The sequence below is a fragment of the Crocodylus porosus genome, unplaced genomic scaffold, assembly GCF_001723895.1.
Source record: "Crocodylus porosus isolate Cpor-Errol unplaced genomic scaffold, CroPor_comp1, whole genome shotgun sequence".
NCBI lineage: Eukaryota > Metazoa > Chordata > Crocodylia > Crocodylidae > Crocodylus > Crocodylus porosus.
The window spans coordinates 105179732-105196522 of record NW_017728918.1 but is presented as its reverse complement, the minus strand read 5'-3'; the positions used below and the strand labels follow the sequence as shown (position 1 = coordinate 105196522).

The 16791-nt window shown below is 41.5% G+C and overlaps 1 protein-coding gene across 1 annotated transcript in view; it reads left to right on the top strand.

Moving 5' to 3' along the window:
- The window catches only part of SAMD3 (sterile alpha motif domain containing 3), a 67285-nt gene that overhangs the window by 6867 nt on the left and 43627 nt on the right, over nucleotides 1-16791 (top strand). Inside the window, exons 5-6 of the mRNA XM_019538028.1 lie at nucleotides 9631-9816; nucleotides 10171-10255. Coding sequence (XP_019393573.1) covers nucleotides 9631-9816; nucleotides 10171-10255 — 271 coding nt within the window. The remainder of the gene's footprint in view (nucleotides 1-9630; nucleotides 9817-10170; nucleotides 10256-16791) is intronic.

The following is a 16791-nucleotide window of genomic DNA, read 5'->3' as shown; positions in this document are numbered from 1 at the left end:
CTACTGCCCAAGTGCAGCACCCTGCACTTCTCAGTGTTGAAACGCATCCTGTTTTTGTTAACCCACCCCTGTAACCTATCCAGGTCTTGCTGCAGCCTTTCCCTCCCTATTAGTGTCCTCACCTCACCCCAAATTTTGGTATCATCAGCAAATTTAAACAGGTTATTTTTCACCCTGTCATCCAAATCACTGCTAAAGACATTGAACAGCGCAGGACCAAGGACCGAGCCCTGGGGGACTCTGCTGCCCACTTTCCCCCAGGTCGAATATGACCTGTCAACCACCACCCTTTGAGTACAACCCTTCATCCAATCTGCAATCCATCTGAATGTGTAGGCATCAGTGCCACAGTCGCCTAGTTTTTTAATGAGGATGGGGGGGTTTTAATGAGGATTAATTAAAGGAAGCCCATGGATTAATCGGTGTGATGTTAATGTGGGGTGACCCCTGAGTTAATTGGTTGCAGCTGACCCAGGATTGCATATGGACTTTATTGTTCCAAGTAAATCCAGGAATTAATTATTTTTTTGTGAAGCTGTATTCAAACTCCATGGTTTATGTGACGAGAATAGTGAAGACCTGGGGGCCAAAACTGATTGAGGACCAGGCATCACCAGGGCACAGGTGTGTGCCATTGACATCAGACCAGGGTAGTCTGAGAGCAGGACTGCTGACACCATCATGAGCTTGGTTGGCATGTGGACGGGGTGTAGGGGAGGAAGAACCCCAGAAGTCTCCATACCTTCGTGTACTCACTAAGGTACTGATAACATCTCAAGATCAGGGCATGGCAGGAGAGTTGAAGAAAGTACCCCGTGCACAAGTCACATTTCCACCTTCCTGTGTGTGTGTTTGCTTCACAACTTGTAGACACTGATGGTGCTGCCTGGGGCATGAGGGTACTTTAGTGCAGGGGCTGCCTGCTGGCCCAGCCAGACCCTTTACAGTGCATTGAGCTGGGCTTGAGCAGCCCTGGGCTGGCAGGCTGACCCCTAGAAACCCTGCCAGCCACAGCTGCTCTGCCCTGGCCCAACATGATGCAGTCCTGGGTGCACATGTAAATAGAGCGGCTAGGAGCAATAAACTCTGGCATAAACTGCAATGGAGTTTATTCAATCACCTTAATAGCACACATAGATGTGCCCTGTGACATTAAAATATGTAAGGTTCGGCTACACAGTGAGATTACATTTTTTCCTGAAATGATAACTGTTGAATTTTAGGTGATAGTCTTGACATTCACAGGTCTGCACAGGTCTGAGGTGTCTATGCTGGCTGTATACAAGTTGCTAAGGGGCTGAACAAGGTGTATGCTGTAGAACAGGAGTCAGCAACCTATGACACAAAAGCCATATCTAATTCACAAAGCCTCGATCTTGCACAGGAAATGATAGCATGGAGCTGCACCATGTTGCTGCTCCTGTCTACTTTGGAGCCCATTGCTTTGCTACGTCTGTGCTGCCATTGCTGCAGAGGGGTCAGGAATCTGCAGCAAGGGTGAGTACAAGCAGCTGGCCACTGTAGGGGGCAGAGAATTCCAGCCCACAGCCACAGATGAGTTGCAGCCTCCATCCTATGTCAGGAAAAGCCTACCAACCCCTATTCTAAAAGCTTCTATTAGCACAACAGAAAAGCTGATAAACTAGTACGGGTGGATCTTTGGTTGGTGTGTAAGTAAAATAGAAGGCAGGGTAGATTTGCACCTTATAGATTAATCAAAGTAAATCTATATCTTTGGTTATAGATACTAGATAGAGATATATATAGCACAAGCTTTCATGAGCAGAAGCTTACTTCATCAGATACTGTGAAATACGTACAGAAAGCAGCATCTGATGAAGTGAGCTTCTGCTCATGAAAGCTTGTGCTAATATATATATGCAATTAATATATTTGGTTAGTCTATAAAGTGAAAATCTACCCTGTCTTATAGTTGACTGCAGACTAACACAGCTAACTAAGTCTCTTTCTGCTCATGGTAGTAAAATCCTGAGCTGGGCTGGTGGAGAGGATGGAAGTGTGGAATACATAACCTGAAGGTTCCTTTTTCACTCCCAGGGAGAACTTATACCTGGTATATTTGGATTTATCCACCACAGTAGGATAAATGGGCATGTAGTACATCATTAAACATTTTTTAAAAAACCCTTGAGATCAATAATGGCTACTTTTTTGGTAATTCTGCATAATGTTAAATTGATATTTTTCCCAGTGTTTTTGACCTTGGTTTTCTTGTAACTTTTTATCATCTAGTGATGCATTTTTTACTTTTATGGTACAGACTTGAAACACAGTGTAAACAGCATAGCAATGTAAATGAACCAATCCATGCACCAGCTATTCTATGTGAGCTGCTTGTGTATGCTCTTACCCTGTAATGAACAAAAGCCAAAACTGTGGCAGCTTAGCTGTCAATGCCACAGAATAGCTGATTTGTGATAAATCCTTGCTTTCTTTATCTTAAGGTAACTTTTTCAAGTTCCTGTACCCTTAACCCATGGCAGCTTTCTTTCATTGAGGTATGCTATCTTTCATTTACCTTGCAGTACAAGCCTGCAAAGTGTCTCTGTTGACACATGATAAAGCTCCATCATTCTTTGTGTCTCAGTAATTTGTTCATGCGCCCATGCCCTCATCCATATGGAGAGTTATAGAAACTACAGCACTATGAATACACACTGTATTTTTTCCCTATGTAGAGAAGTCCTAAAAGCCTTCTTCAAAGTATATTTCTCAGTATTACAGAGAGGTCAAGAGAGACCACCATCAACTTGATCATTTAAACATAAAAATCAGGGTTAAGAGCAGCATGCCTCATATACTTTACCCTCTCTTCCAGTATTGAAAAGAAGCACCAAACTGCACTGTGAACTCATAGTCAGGAAGGAATTTGCAGGCTGTGATGGTAGAATTTTTTTCAGTAATAGGTCAAGAACAAATAAATCAATGGGCAAAGTGTTCTAGTTGAGCACTCAAAGTAAAGGTTAAAGCTCTTCTCTGAAATCACCCACATAACATACAAAACTGCTGATGAATATTTTCCATATCTGCTTTTCTGTGTCTAAGCACTAGCTCCTGCACAGCTCCAGGCAGTCTAAATTGGCCTTGTTATTAAGAGAGCAGCTGTTTTTGCTTCTGGAGACTTGAGACTGCTGTACAAAATAAACATATTTATTGGCATATATTCTATACACACTTCCTCAAGGTTCATTTTTATCAAATGATATATATTCCATACCCCCGTCTGACTGTGTCTTTCAAGAAACTCAAATTGTTCTCTTTGAAGAATGAGCTACTGACAAAGATTTATTCTCTGTCTTTCTCAAAATGTGTTTCATAGCTTTTCAAGAGGTGTTGCATAATGGGCTTCCATTCTGAATGCCTTGGAGTGATATAATTCATGCAGGGGAGATTTCTGTGCACAAGCAAGACATCAATTTTTCCTTTCAAATCCTTTCTAATGTGCTAACTTCATTAGGGTAAATATGGGAGGGAATTTTTAGGTTACAGTCCCACTTTCTATGTGCTAAGTGTTCATCCAATATCAATAAATATCTAAAACGTTCTCATTTTAATCTGCCCATCGTTTGCTGACACATACTTTTTAATCATCAATTATCTGAACCTAGATAGTGTTAGGATATTGCACAGAAAATATATTTATAATTGTGCTGGAAAACCAAAAGACAGTGGTAAATCTAACTAGGTCCTGGATGATTTTTTTTTACTTACTATTTTAACCTGAAATTTTTATATATTGCATAAAATGCCAGTGTAATGATTCTAAAAGAAAAGCTCCACTGGCTTGTTTGTCAAATCTTTGTTTGCAATAAGGCTTTTCTGAATCTACTTCTTTTTATCCTCTGAATATATTCTACCTCACAAATTCCCTGCCATTGGAGTGATCATTGGTAGCGCCTTCTCTTCTGGATATTATAGGTTTTTTCAGTTGACTCCTTACAGGTTTGGTGTGCAAGAGGTGCCAGAATGGATGTTCTTGTGCTTATTACAGTGAGTCAAACTAGAACCAGGGAACTGGTTCCCACTGGTATTTTTTGAATTGAAATGGAACACTACCTGAACTGTAATTTTGTCCTATCTGAACCAGAACTGCTGTAAAAACAGGTTATAGTTAAAGTAAAGATGTAGCTGGGTATTTTAAGAAAATGACTGCAATCTTATTTCCCTTGTAAAAGAAGACATGGGTGAGTGATTGGTACTAGGAGGGTTTCCCCTACTGACAGCGGTGATGTCTAGGAGGTTCACATGGGTGCACACGCACCCCCTACAAAAAGGTGCCAATGATACTGTCATTGACGCAGTGCCTACAGGTGTCACTCGCCACCCCTGCCACTGATACTGCTGGCAGCATCTGTGGGTGGTCGCTGACCCCTGGATGGTGCTTACCTCCCTCCTCCCACCAATGCTAGTGCCAGTGGCATCTGCGGGAGCTCCCCCACTTACCGCTGCCACTGCACTCCCGCATCCACCAGCACCACTATGCCCCCCCAGCTGCCGGGGGCACGTGTCGTTCATGCCTACTGAAGTGAAAAGAGAATGAAAATAGAAGGATGAGCTACATATTGCAAGGCTGGAAGATACTCCATCTGGCTTAATCTGGTCCCTGGAATGGACAAGGTTGGGATGGGAACCATTGCCCATCTTGATCCATTGGGGTAATCCTCAGTTGTTCTGGTGCAGAAGGGTGGAGGAAGGGCACCATCCTTGAAGTTAAATGAACTTGCCCAGGTTGGTAATAACTCATGGTCACCTATTTCTGAACTGCTTCTCAGACTTTTTTCTGCTACTTTGCAAAAATCACAACTCTACTTGATTTAGATTCTGGAATATGCAATTGGGCTATACGGTTTCCTTTGGTTTCTTTTTAAAAATAAGTTTCTGCTATAATTTACTACAGCAGTTGAGAATTAATTATGGGAAAATCCAATAAAATCCCTAAGAAAGTTCTTCAAATATGAAAATATTTAAAATAAACAATCTTTTTTGGTCAAGTTGGAGAATCATTGTGCTGTTCAGTCGTGTCAGAAAATCATGTTGGCAACCTGGAAAGACTCATTCAAAAGCCACTGAGCAGCATAATGTATCTTCTATACAGGGAGAGAAAAATTACAAAATAAAACTAGCAAATGGCTACCATATGCATGAAGTTGTGATGAATCTACATCCAAGAAATCTACTACAGCATAAGCTGTTTTGGACTCCGAAGTTTATAACTAAGGCAATTATTATAATTATTTATAAAATTCCCTTGTTGCATTCTTGCTGAGAATTAGTCACTGCAAGTGGAAAGCTATAGACATTTTCCAAAATTATTAACCCTTGTTTAGAAGGCCTGGGGACAAACGTTGTACTGAAGGCTGAAAATATGAGACAAAGTTACCACTGTTGCAGCCACCGTGGTGAGGGCTGAGGGGAATCAGAAATCATGGGAAGACTAATTCAATTGTCAAATGACTTGACTGATTCCATTTAGGGATTAACATTCTGTATATATTGCAGGACAAGTTGCTTTTCTAACTCTAGCACTGAAAGAAATCAAGGAAAGATGACTCTCCAAATATTTTAAATCCAAGATACACAAAATTGATGCATATAGAATTGTTCCAAGGTACACACACGGCATTACAACAAATACTGGAGTAAAAGTGGTGAAAGCAGTGAAGGTAGTGGTTAGGGATCAGGAGGCTGAAGGTGTAAAACAAAAAGTTTGGAATAAAGAGTTTGCTCTACTGAAAAGAAGCTTAAGAGCAAGAAGATCAGAATAATTTTGATGAATGTGGTTGAAGGAATTCACTTTGGTCTGTCACAGCTAGGACATTGGTGTTTATGTACCTAACTAGCACTACTGCAGCTTCACAATTACTGCAAACCAGGTATAACTTTTCTAGTGTTGTGAGTGTCTCTATGAGCTCTCCACATAATGTGTAAGAGCAGCCTGTTAAATCTGACAAGTAGTTTATGCCTCTGAACCAGTTAGTCTCACACATTTCATTAGTTTAACCATAGGTGTAATGTTGCTCTGTTTTAATTAAGTGAACATTTCTATATAGTTGCTTCTGGATGTAGGAAGGATATTAGTGTGGAGTTGCATCTCTCTCTCGCTGACCCAGCTATTCAATTTTTAAATTATTTGACTTATTTATTATAATTACCCACTCATCTTTGAGGTCACCTAAATCTAACATATTTCTTTCCTTACAGTTCATGGAAATTAAAAGATTTTTTTTCATACCTTGTTTAGAGATTGAAAACTAATTATGTACTCTAGTGTAGGCTGAGGCAAAGTTGAGAGAGACTTCAATGGTACTGTGGAGCTTGGAGTGCTTGTTATGTGCTGGGAAGCTTTGAAGGGGATGGGAAGTAACAGTTTCCATGGAAGCAGACATGCTGGTTTCCAGGGAAGTTTTCTTAATTGACTCACAACTTTTACTTAGGAGTTTGACTTCAAGCTAACCAGCTTTGTTTCAATGAGCTGATGCAGTGGAAAGAAATAGTTTATAATTCTAATGGAGCCTGGTGACAACTTCCAAAACTTCTCACCTTTCTTGTTAAGGTTGGTTTGGCTCTAACAGTGGTAGCAACATTGCCCATCTTATTGTGTGATAGTTTGCAAGCTAGCTACATGGTTTGAACTTAATGTCAAATAGACCTACCTTGAACTGGATTAATTAATGCTGGTTAAAAATCACTGGTGATAATTGGCTTCCCATCTACTCTAGGACTTCTATTATTAGTAACACTGAGGAAGCTGAATCAGTGTGGGTGGTACTAAAAAGCAAAAGGATCAAAAATCATGGGCTGCACAGCTCCTTGAATAAATACCATTCAGAAAAGCTGGGCAAATATTGGAGGCATCCATATCATCTATGTGGGATGTCTCTATTCCAGTCAATATGTATAATTATAGATAAAAAGGTTGATTTAAAAAACTGCATACCTTTTTCTGTAATATGGTTAAGCCTAGGTATACAATTCTTACTCCTCTGTTTGTCACGCTTGGTATGGGGTACAGGCAGGTGTAATAATTGTACTTTTATCAATGAATACTGATACAAGCTACTATGATGCAATTGCTAAATCAGCATGAATTGATAGCACTACAGGTGTAGTAAAACTGCTCCAACTTTAACCCTGCTTTGTCCAGGGTCAAACTGAGGGCAGTTTCACTAACTTGTATCACTCCCTATAGACTCAGGCCCATGTAAATAGCTGTATCCTAACAGGAGCTCCCCCTTTCCTTTTTGAAGTGGCTAAAAGGTATGTTTGTTCACACCTACACTTTTGTATTTTTCTGCCTTTGATGCCATTAACCAAGTATCAGTTGCAAAACTGATCTGGAGGGAGGGGTAATTAGCTGTGTTAGTCTGAAGGTGAAGCTAGGGTAGCACCCCGGGACATGTGTAGATGAAACGGAGAACCTGAATTGAAGCGGTAGGTTTTTAAAAACATCGCTTCAGTTTAGGACTCTTTAAACCCCAGTGTCGTGCACACACCTGAACTTACCTGCCTCTCCAGTGGTGGTGAGAGGAGGGCAAGCTGCCAGCAGGTGGAGCGATCCCTGGGCTGAGGGGTGGTGACTGGTGATAGTCCAGCCCATGGTAGTGGCAGCCCCCACAGGCAGCACCTGCCTGTAGGCACCCAACTCAGGAGGTCCCGGGGGGCACCACAGCCACAGAGGGAAACACCAAAACCCTGCACAGCTTAGGTGCACAGGCAGGCTCTTGCGGGGTGGGGGAGAAAAAGATCTTGGGTGGACCATGAGCTTCCTGAAGAGCCCCTGAGCTGCATAGAGCCTGGTGGTTCACTCCACGGCTGTAGGGCAGCGAACTAAAACTCCTCATAGTCATTTAAGGTGCATTACACCGCCAAGTTTGCTACAGCCACTGGAATTACTGTGCAATACACTGCCAAAGCATACAAACACCAACACCATTGAAGCGATGCAAAAGCATTTAACCCTCTTTAAAGTGTTGTGCACACATGCCTCTCATTTCATCTACACAAGGCCTTAGAAAAATTGGTTCAGAGAGCACAGAGGCTTTTGTAGGTGACAAGGTTGGATCCAAAGGAGCTACAGGCTAAAGACCAGACAATAGACAGTTTGGCTTATTGGGTAGGACAGGAGAAGGCTACAGGCAGGGGAATTACAGAGGCACAGTCTATGTCACAGGTTGCCAAAGCTGAACAGAGTTCACAAAGCCTGAGCGTATTAGCAGAGCTGAGCAAACTGGAATTCAAAAACCACAACATCCAGGGAGGCTTACCACAACACACCTTCAGGCAGAATTGTTGGCTGGTTTACAGGCTGATGCCAAAGGTGGAAGCTTGCTATCCTCAGCAGCCAGTCAGCAGGCCCTGCAGAGCTTTGTAACCTAGAGAAGTACATAGAAAGGGGTTTTTTCCTGCCATAATAGCTTCGCCACTTCACCATCCCTCTGAATAAATGCTTAGCTAACAAAAGCTGTTAGCTTCTACAGTGGAGGTTTTACTAGCATAGCTACATTGGTTAGGTGCAACTCTTCTTTGTTTGTTTCTCCCATGCTTCTGGTTGATATAGAAATGCCGGCAGACCTGTGGCTTAGTGGCTTCTGTGGAGAGAACTTGAGACATGAAAAGATGTATATTTTGTGTTAGACCTCAGACTAGTCCAGTGATTCTTCCAAGGGTGCTATGTGGTGCCACACAATGTTAATACTGTTCAGTGTGTAAACATGATTCACAAGATAAACCCAGAGATTTCAAATAAGTATCCTTAGTGTCACAACGTCTTGACCTGTGATCTTTCTTTGCAACAAAAGAATTCCTCTGTTATTTTTCTGTAGTCAAAAATGGGGTGCAAACTAAGAGCTGACATCTTCTATGGGGCATCTTGAATCTAAGAAGGTTGAGAACCACTGGTTTAGTCTCTCTTTCACCTTCCTTATATAATTGCCTTAATAATTGTCATTGTTAATTCAGTCACGGTTTGTGCTAATCTTATTTTAAAAGGAAATTTCAGTCACAGCTTGTGCTAATCTTATTTTAAAAGGAAATTTCCATAACTCTCAATACACTCTTACAAGATGTCAGTTGAAATTCATTCAGCAATTCATGAGAGCCATTGAACTTGCAGGGCTTCTAGCATCTTTAAAACTTAGACTGCCTCTTGCAGTTCTGAGACATTTGTTTGTTTTTGCATCTTGATATTTTTCATAAACATAGTATCATTCACACTTCCTGATTGCAGTGAAACATTGATTGTTAAAAACAAGTATCCACATAGGTTCTGGCATAAAACATACTTTGTGCACATTTGGTTACTGATCACATGTTTGGCAGTCTTTTCCTAGCACTTGATTTAACATGCAAGTGTTCTAACATCTTCAAAGACTTTATTGCATGCTGTAAATGCAGCTTTATTTTTCTACTATAGGGACTGAGACAGGAAAAGTAAACTAATGACTTCTAACCAGTATGGTCATAGATTTCTTTTGTATAAAAGCATGTGGTTTGTGGTGTGCTTCCTCCCCTCTCTTCCTCCCACTATTTCCAACATAGGAAAAATGTAACTATTTTAGAATCTGATAAATTTGGCTAATTTCATCTCTCTCTCTCTCTCTCTTTCTCTAGAAAAAATATGAAGCCTGTTTTTGCAAGACATAAGACACTGCAGTGGACAAATTCATACATTTTGCCTGAGTTCCCTTATGATGTCAAATGTATATTAGCAGAAAGAAAGTGCCCTGACCACAGCATGAGAATAAGGATTATTGAATTTTTACAGGCAGACATGACAAAATACCTGGAAGGATCACTGTAAGTACAGCTGTTTTGAATTTGCTCTTTTTGGAGTTGTCAACAGACTGTGAAATGAACTTTCTCAGATGATTCTAAGCCATTTTCTATGTGAGATTTAAATGACGAAGAGTGTTGATTCCAAGCTCTTTGAAGTGAATGAAAAGACTTCTGGCTTTAGTGGACTTTGGCTTAAATTCTAAAGGTTCTCCCCATGCAATACTTTTAGGATAACCTTTCCTTTAATGCAATTTAATATGAAATATGTCAGAAATACTGCATCAGTTGACCATACCTACATTATGCATTTCAGATTGAAGACAAAGTGCCAAAAATGCAAACAATTCATATCTGCTCTTCATCTTGTTCAAACAGATATCCAAACAGTCAGCAGTATAACATTGTTGTCAATGCATTGCTTCAGGCATATCCATTTCTTGATGAGGATGGGAATGGTTTTGTAAGTATTGCAAATAGTACAGTTTTCAGATTGTTATCTTAAGAACGCTCATACTGGAAAACATTTTTTTAATCAAAATGTACAAGAGGAGTTGATTTAGTTCAAGGGACGCACACCAGGTGTTTTTGTTTGTTTCTTTCTTTCTTTCTGCATAGAATGGAAGCTGCTGCTCTTAGAGATGTATGCCAAATGGAGTTTAATTTAGACACCAGCAGTTGCATAGGATTAATCAAATTACAGGCTGCTTATCAGTTCACTGTCAGATTATACAGGCATCCACATAATACTACTGAAAAATTACATACTTGTTGCTTGGGAGGGATTTTACTTCCTCTGTAATTTGCTTTTTCTCCTGAGGGCCTCAATTAGATAAGTATTAAATGTGCATTGATTAAAAAAAAATACTGGTGGTGATACTACTTAGGCGAGTAGAAAAATGTGTCAGAATGGGAAATACATATCCATTATTGAATGAGTTTGGGTTTTTTTGACTCCTGTTCTTGAAATATATTATGATACCTTATGTGCTGCTGTTCTCAATCTAAATCAGTAGTCATAGTAGCTGCTGCTATCTTTAAATGTGGCAGGGACAGAGATACTTGGACAAAATAAAAGCATAGCTCTGAATAGCACCATTGTGGTTTTGTCTATGGCTTCATCAGGAAGCAGAGTAGGAGGAGGAAACATTCTTAGTTTTAGGCTAATATTTTTATTCCCATGGTCTAGAAATATATATGAGAGAGAGACTTCACATCACTTTTTTGCCAAGTGATAGTTGTAAATGCAGATTTTTTTAAAACTGAAATATATCTTTCAGCAGCTGGGGCTTTAAGAGTAAAAGGTGTTTATCTTAAGATTTTCAAGAAAATCTTGAGAACTTGCAAGACTGGATTTATAAATCCTGAAAAGAAAGGAATATTTTAATCCCCTAGTAAATGAGCTGAACAGGCCAGGAAGAGGATGCTTCTACTGTCACTTCTAAAAATGTCCTGGGTGTGCAAAAGTTGATAATTCTTTTTGCTTATTGTTGCTGCTTATGCTAACACTGATTCAAGCATCTTGTCGGATATGTTAAACATTCAGCTATGTTTAACGCCCCCCCACCCCCAAATAACCCTATTCAGATAATACGATTGTCAAATCAGAAACACTTGTTTATCCACAAGTCTTGGATTTGGAGAACGTGTTTGTGTTCCAGAGTCCTGATGTTTGAGACAATTAGTAATTACCTCCAGCCTCTGAGCAGGCACAGAGAAAGGGTATAGACAAAAATACAACTGGAACAGCTTCAAGTGGGGAGGGAGATTTCACCCTGGATGCCAACAGCTGGTTTGCTGTACCAGTCGAAAGAAGATACAGTCAGAGTTTGGCTACTTATCCAGATTCAAAGCTAGGGTGATTTATCCAATATGTATTACTGTAAGTCCCATGCAGATATAGTAGCTGCTGCATACTCCTGAGCAATATCTCCTTCCCCACTTTAGAAGCTGTTACAAACATACATTTGTCCATACCCAGAGTCTTTCCTAAATATTACAGGAAAAGCAACTCAGAGGTAAAGGAGGAGTTTAATTCCTGGAGGACTGTACCCTCAAAAAAGTAAATGTAAAAAAAAAAAAAGTTACAAAATTGCATGCCCTGACTAAATTACAGATTAAGAAAATAGAACATGGGCAGCTGAAAAGTATAGAGCCAAGTTTGGTTAGACAGTTTGTCAGGCTGTATGGGGATAGATAAAGGTGGAGTTGGCAAAGGCACAAAAACATGATCCAAGTGTAAATGAAACAGTAACATTGGGTATCTATACATGTGTGTATGGAAGGCGAGGAGGGGCACTAATTAAACTGTCTGCAGTGTCACATGTATTCAGCATCCTGTGCTTCAGTAAGTAGGAAAGTGTTAACAGATTTTTCTGTCAAAAAAGCAGTTTGCTGTAAAGACAATGTAAAGCATCCTCCAAAATTTGGAATAGTTGGCCTTAAAATGGAATTTCTCCCTGTGCCCTATCCCTTTCATTTTCTTCACAAATGTTTTCAGGTGTGGGGACGCTGAATACACATGACACAGAGGCTGCTGGAGAGCGCTAATTAGCATGCTCCAGCAGACTTGCAACAGACTTGATTAACTGAGTCTGCTCTGATGTGCTAATTATTACATATCGGAGCAGAGGTCCACCCCATGTGTAGGTGCCCACTTGTCTGAGACTGCTGAGAGCTTAACCCAATACCTTGCAGAAGTATTGGGCTATGTTTACTTCCACATCTGTACTTTGGAGCATCTTGCCACCCAAGGAGATGCAAGCCTCGTTGGTGGAGTAAGTACTCTATGGGGAACTGAAAGGGCGTTGCACCTCCTATTCATGAAGGTAGTTTTGTGCAAGGGCAGGGCTGTGGCAATTTAGCTATGAGAAGATGCATGTTTGTGCTGGAGGAATGAAACTGAGCCAACAGAAAACTCATTTCAAAATTAGGTTTCATTTTGAATTGGAATGGAAAGTCAAAATATTCAATTCCAATTATTTGGAATTTTGGCAAAGAAAGATGAGGAGGGAAAAAACATTTGGAGAGCAATTCTAAAAAGCCTGGTAACACTGAAGCACATATTACTGACAGGAAGATATTGTCATAGAAAACATTGTGAGCACTCCTAGGTATCACCAAAGTGAAGAGTGGGAACACATATGGGAACACAAACTCTGCCCCCTTCTCCTCCATAATGGGATTTAGGAGAGAAACCCAATGCTTTAACTTATTTAAGGATTTTTTTTTCAAGGGGGATTTTTCACTTCTATATAGTATGTATCAAAACTGGGGAAGAGAGAAAAAGAATCTTTCTTAGATAGTATAGGTATTCTGGTCTATGTGGTATTTAAAAATGGTTATACCAAACATGGTTCAAAGGCCTTAATGGGCACTTAGATATTAGAAAACTAATGTTGGATGAGTCAAACATTATCCTTGGTTTTCTGAAAGTCACTTTGTATGCAAGTTTTATATTTAGCAAGGGGAAACATGCAAGTTAGGCATAGTGAACGTGAGTGAATAAAAATGGCAATCCCATATATAAAAAGCTCAATAAGACTTTTGATTAAAAGTAACCATAAAGTGAAGTTTAGATATCTCTGATTCAAAACCAGCAGCAGAAGTTAAAGATACTGAACAACCAAATAATTCTGCAGTTATGATACCAATTTTTAATGCTGGCTGCCTGTATTTATTTTGGGAAATGTCAAATTAGGGGAGGAAACTTCACATATAACATTATATAAGCTATAAAACTTATTCTCCACCAATTTAAGTCAATTTTAAGAGGTGCCTTGACAGAAATTGACTTAAAATCTGTTAGTAACACTCCGAGTGGGCAAAATCCTTTCCTGCAAAAGTGCATTCAGCTTTCAGTAATCAGGAAAGTATTAAGAGACTTTTCTGTCAAAAAAGCAATTTGCTGTAAAGACAAGCTAAAGTATTCTCCAAAATTTGGAACAGTTGGCTTTCAAATGGAATTTCTCTCTGCTCCCTAACCCTTTTCCTTTGTTCACAAATACTTGAAGTGTAGCACTAGTGTGTTTAGGGTTTTCTCTTGAGCTACCTCTGGCTTAGGACCTAAAACTCAGGTTCAATTCATGGTAATTTCTGCTTGAATACCTTGGCATGTTAGCCTGGTTATCTTCATGTAAGATGGAAGTGAATACATAGGGAAAGTATTGAGTTCAGTGGAAGAGGTTCTTTGGGGAAGCCATGGATCAGCCAAATTAAGCAGGGAAGCTTAGGGCTGTGTTTTTGATCGTGCAATAGAGTGAAACCCTTGCAAGGGATGTGAGTGAATTTGGATCTTTGCTCAGAGTTCCTGTTTTGAGGATGGCTTTGAGCAGAGGTATCTAACATCCAGTCTGTGAAGCTCTTCCATCCAGGCTGCAGAGCTACTAGAGAGCCAGGGAACTTGGGCACATGACCAGCAGGGTCTGGGCCTCTGGTTGATGTGGCCATCAACATTAGGAGGAAGAGTGAGGTCTGTCTCATTTGCCCCACCACTGCTTGACTCATTACCACTTGTGCCACAGCACAAGTCTAGCTGCCTGGCCTGCAGCTGCTTGCCCCACTGCTGCTATGGTGGCTACTGCCACGTGTTCTGTGGTCTGGGCCAGGTCTATCCCACCTGGAGACTCATGGCCCAGATTTGGCCTGGGACGCAAGGTGAGTTGGACATCCTAGTTTAGAGTTTCATCTTGTTCATTTGAACATTGACCTGGCCTTTTCAAAACTAGATCAGATGAAACAAATTGTAAACTAACTTCAAAGTCTTGTTGTAATGACTTTTATTTAGTTCATATTAATCCAACTCTGTAGGGTGTGTTGTGTTAGCAGTTTTCAGTCTTGTTTATACTAGGTATATCATTTTTATTTTTATTAGAATATAAGTGTTGTTTTTGTTTGAATCTGGAAGTGGTGAACCCCAGATTATAATACAGTTTTAAACCTTCCGTATTGACTACAGTTGAGATCAGTCCAATCTTTGGGACTGGATTTCTCTTGTTATAAAGAAAAAATACTGTCAGGGCACTCTGAGGGTTGCTTTCCTTTGGTTCACATTGATTTGAAATAGCCTGAATGTTACCTCCTGGCCACCTGCAGAGCCAGACTGCCTGTCTGGCCTCAGGGACTGGCTTTATGAGGCTTTACAAGCTCCACCCCTTCCAGTTAGGCATTTCCACTTAGGCCTGACAGTCTCCAGGGCAGCGTAGTGCTGCTACTCTCTAGCAGTGCCCTTGCTGCGCAAGCAGGACTCTGCCCTACCATCCTAGGCTAAGTACAGACAGTCAAAAGCCACAAGGCTAAATCGATTCAGTCTTTGCAGTTTAGTCTAAGCTGAAGATATTAAACTGAGAAACAACTGGACACACATTAACTTTTGATTCAGGAAATGCAGCTACTTACCTGCAGTGGCTCAGGCCAAAAGCTGGGGTGTGCACAGCTCTCTGACATACGGCCAGCATAGGTTGTGTGTTTGCTTTTTTTTCTTGCTGCCCCCAAGGTCTGTGAGATTTGCAGTCCAGAATTACAACAATAGGATTCTGCAGGGTTTCTCATCACTTCTGTTTCCTGCTTCCAGGTGCCTCTGGAATTTGTAGTCCACAATCTCAGCCTGCAGTAAGTTTTTAGCAGAGCAAGGGAGCTCTGTACTCAGGGGAAAGGAAGTTTAACCCCCTTCCCTGGCCCCAGATCCAAGCTGGGGTTTGCCAGGAAAGGGGAAAAGGGGAGGCAGTCCCTGCCTCCACAACCACCCACAACCCTTCTGTGGTTGAGCAGACAGCACAGCCCAGCCTAGCCCAGGGCTGGAAAGCATGCTGGGATGCTGAAGGACTGTGATTTAACTTAAACCTAGAAGGGGTCTGAGACAGTAGTCCCATAGACCAGCTTGACCTAAATCAGTTAAGTCTAATACTACATTCAACCAAGTTCATCTAAACCAGTTTCGGCCATTTTGAAACTGGTTTATGTGCACTGAGCTTCTCTTCTGTTACAGGTTTAAAATAGTTGCTGATGACTTAAACCTGTTTATGTGTAACTTCTGTTCCTAGCCCTATTGTTGAGCCACTAGCCCTGCAATAGATACTTGTAACTTGTGGGTCTGTGCTGGGTACTCCTCTGCAGCCATTAATGAACAACCTTCCCTCCCCTTGGGACTTCCCTGTGGCTGTTTCTCCCTTAAAGTAAGGGGATCCCTGGGTTACACTGATGCCTGAGAAAACTTATGCCACTGAATGAATGGAGCTTTGCGGCCGCTGACAAAAATGAAAGCACAAAACAGCATGTAGCAGAGCGCTGGATTGCTCGCTACTAGCAACAGTAATAAGGACAGCTGCCAATTAATAGGGCAGCACAGGTGAGGGTTGCCAGGGCAACTAATGTTGGTCAGCTGGCTAGAAGTGGGCTGGGCCAGGCCTTTATAAACAGCCCAGGCCAGAGCCTAGTGAGTAATTCCCCTCTGGCCAGAGTTGGAGTGCTTACGGTATCAGTTTGGCTGCTGCAGTGATGCGAGGGGAGGGAGAGAACCCCTGAGAAAGGTATTGGTGAGAGCCAGTGTTGGGTGTGGTTTATGTTATAAGCCAGTGAGCTTTTTGCTTATGTTGCAGCTGCTTGGCTGAGGTTTTGTTATTGTTACACTGGAGAACTGGGTGAGGCTGTAGGGGTGTGAGGAGGCCTCATGGGAGCTCCCCAATAATCTGGGGGTCCTGGGTGCCCAGTAGTGGCACAGTGAGCGGTGCTAGTGGGGCTCAGCTGTTTGTGCTGGAGAGGCCTGGTGTGTGGGGTTTTGGACCCCAGCCCATGAGGGTGGTACCTGGCAGGGGAAGCAGCGTGACCACGTAGGCGAACTCCCCAGGGGAAGCAGCGTGACCTTGTAGACGAGCTCCCTCCGCCCGGGAGGGTACTATGAGCTGTGAAGTGGTGTGACTGCTGACTTGCTGGAGCCATGGAGGTGGTGGAGCAGGACGAAGAGGCTCGGTTGTTGGAGGCGGCGGCGCGGAAGCAAGCCTT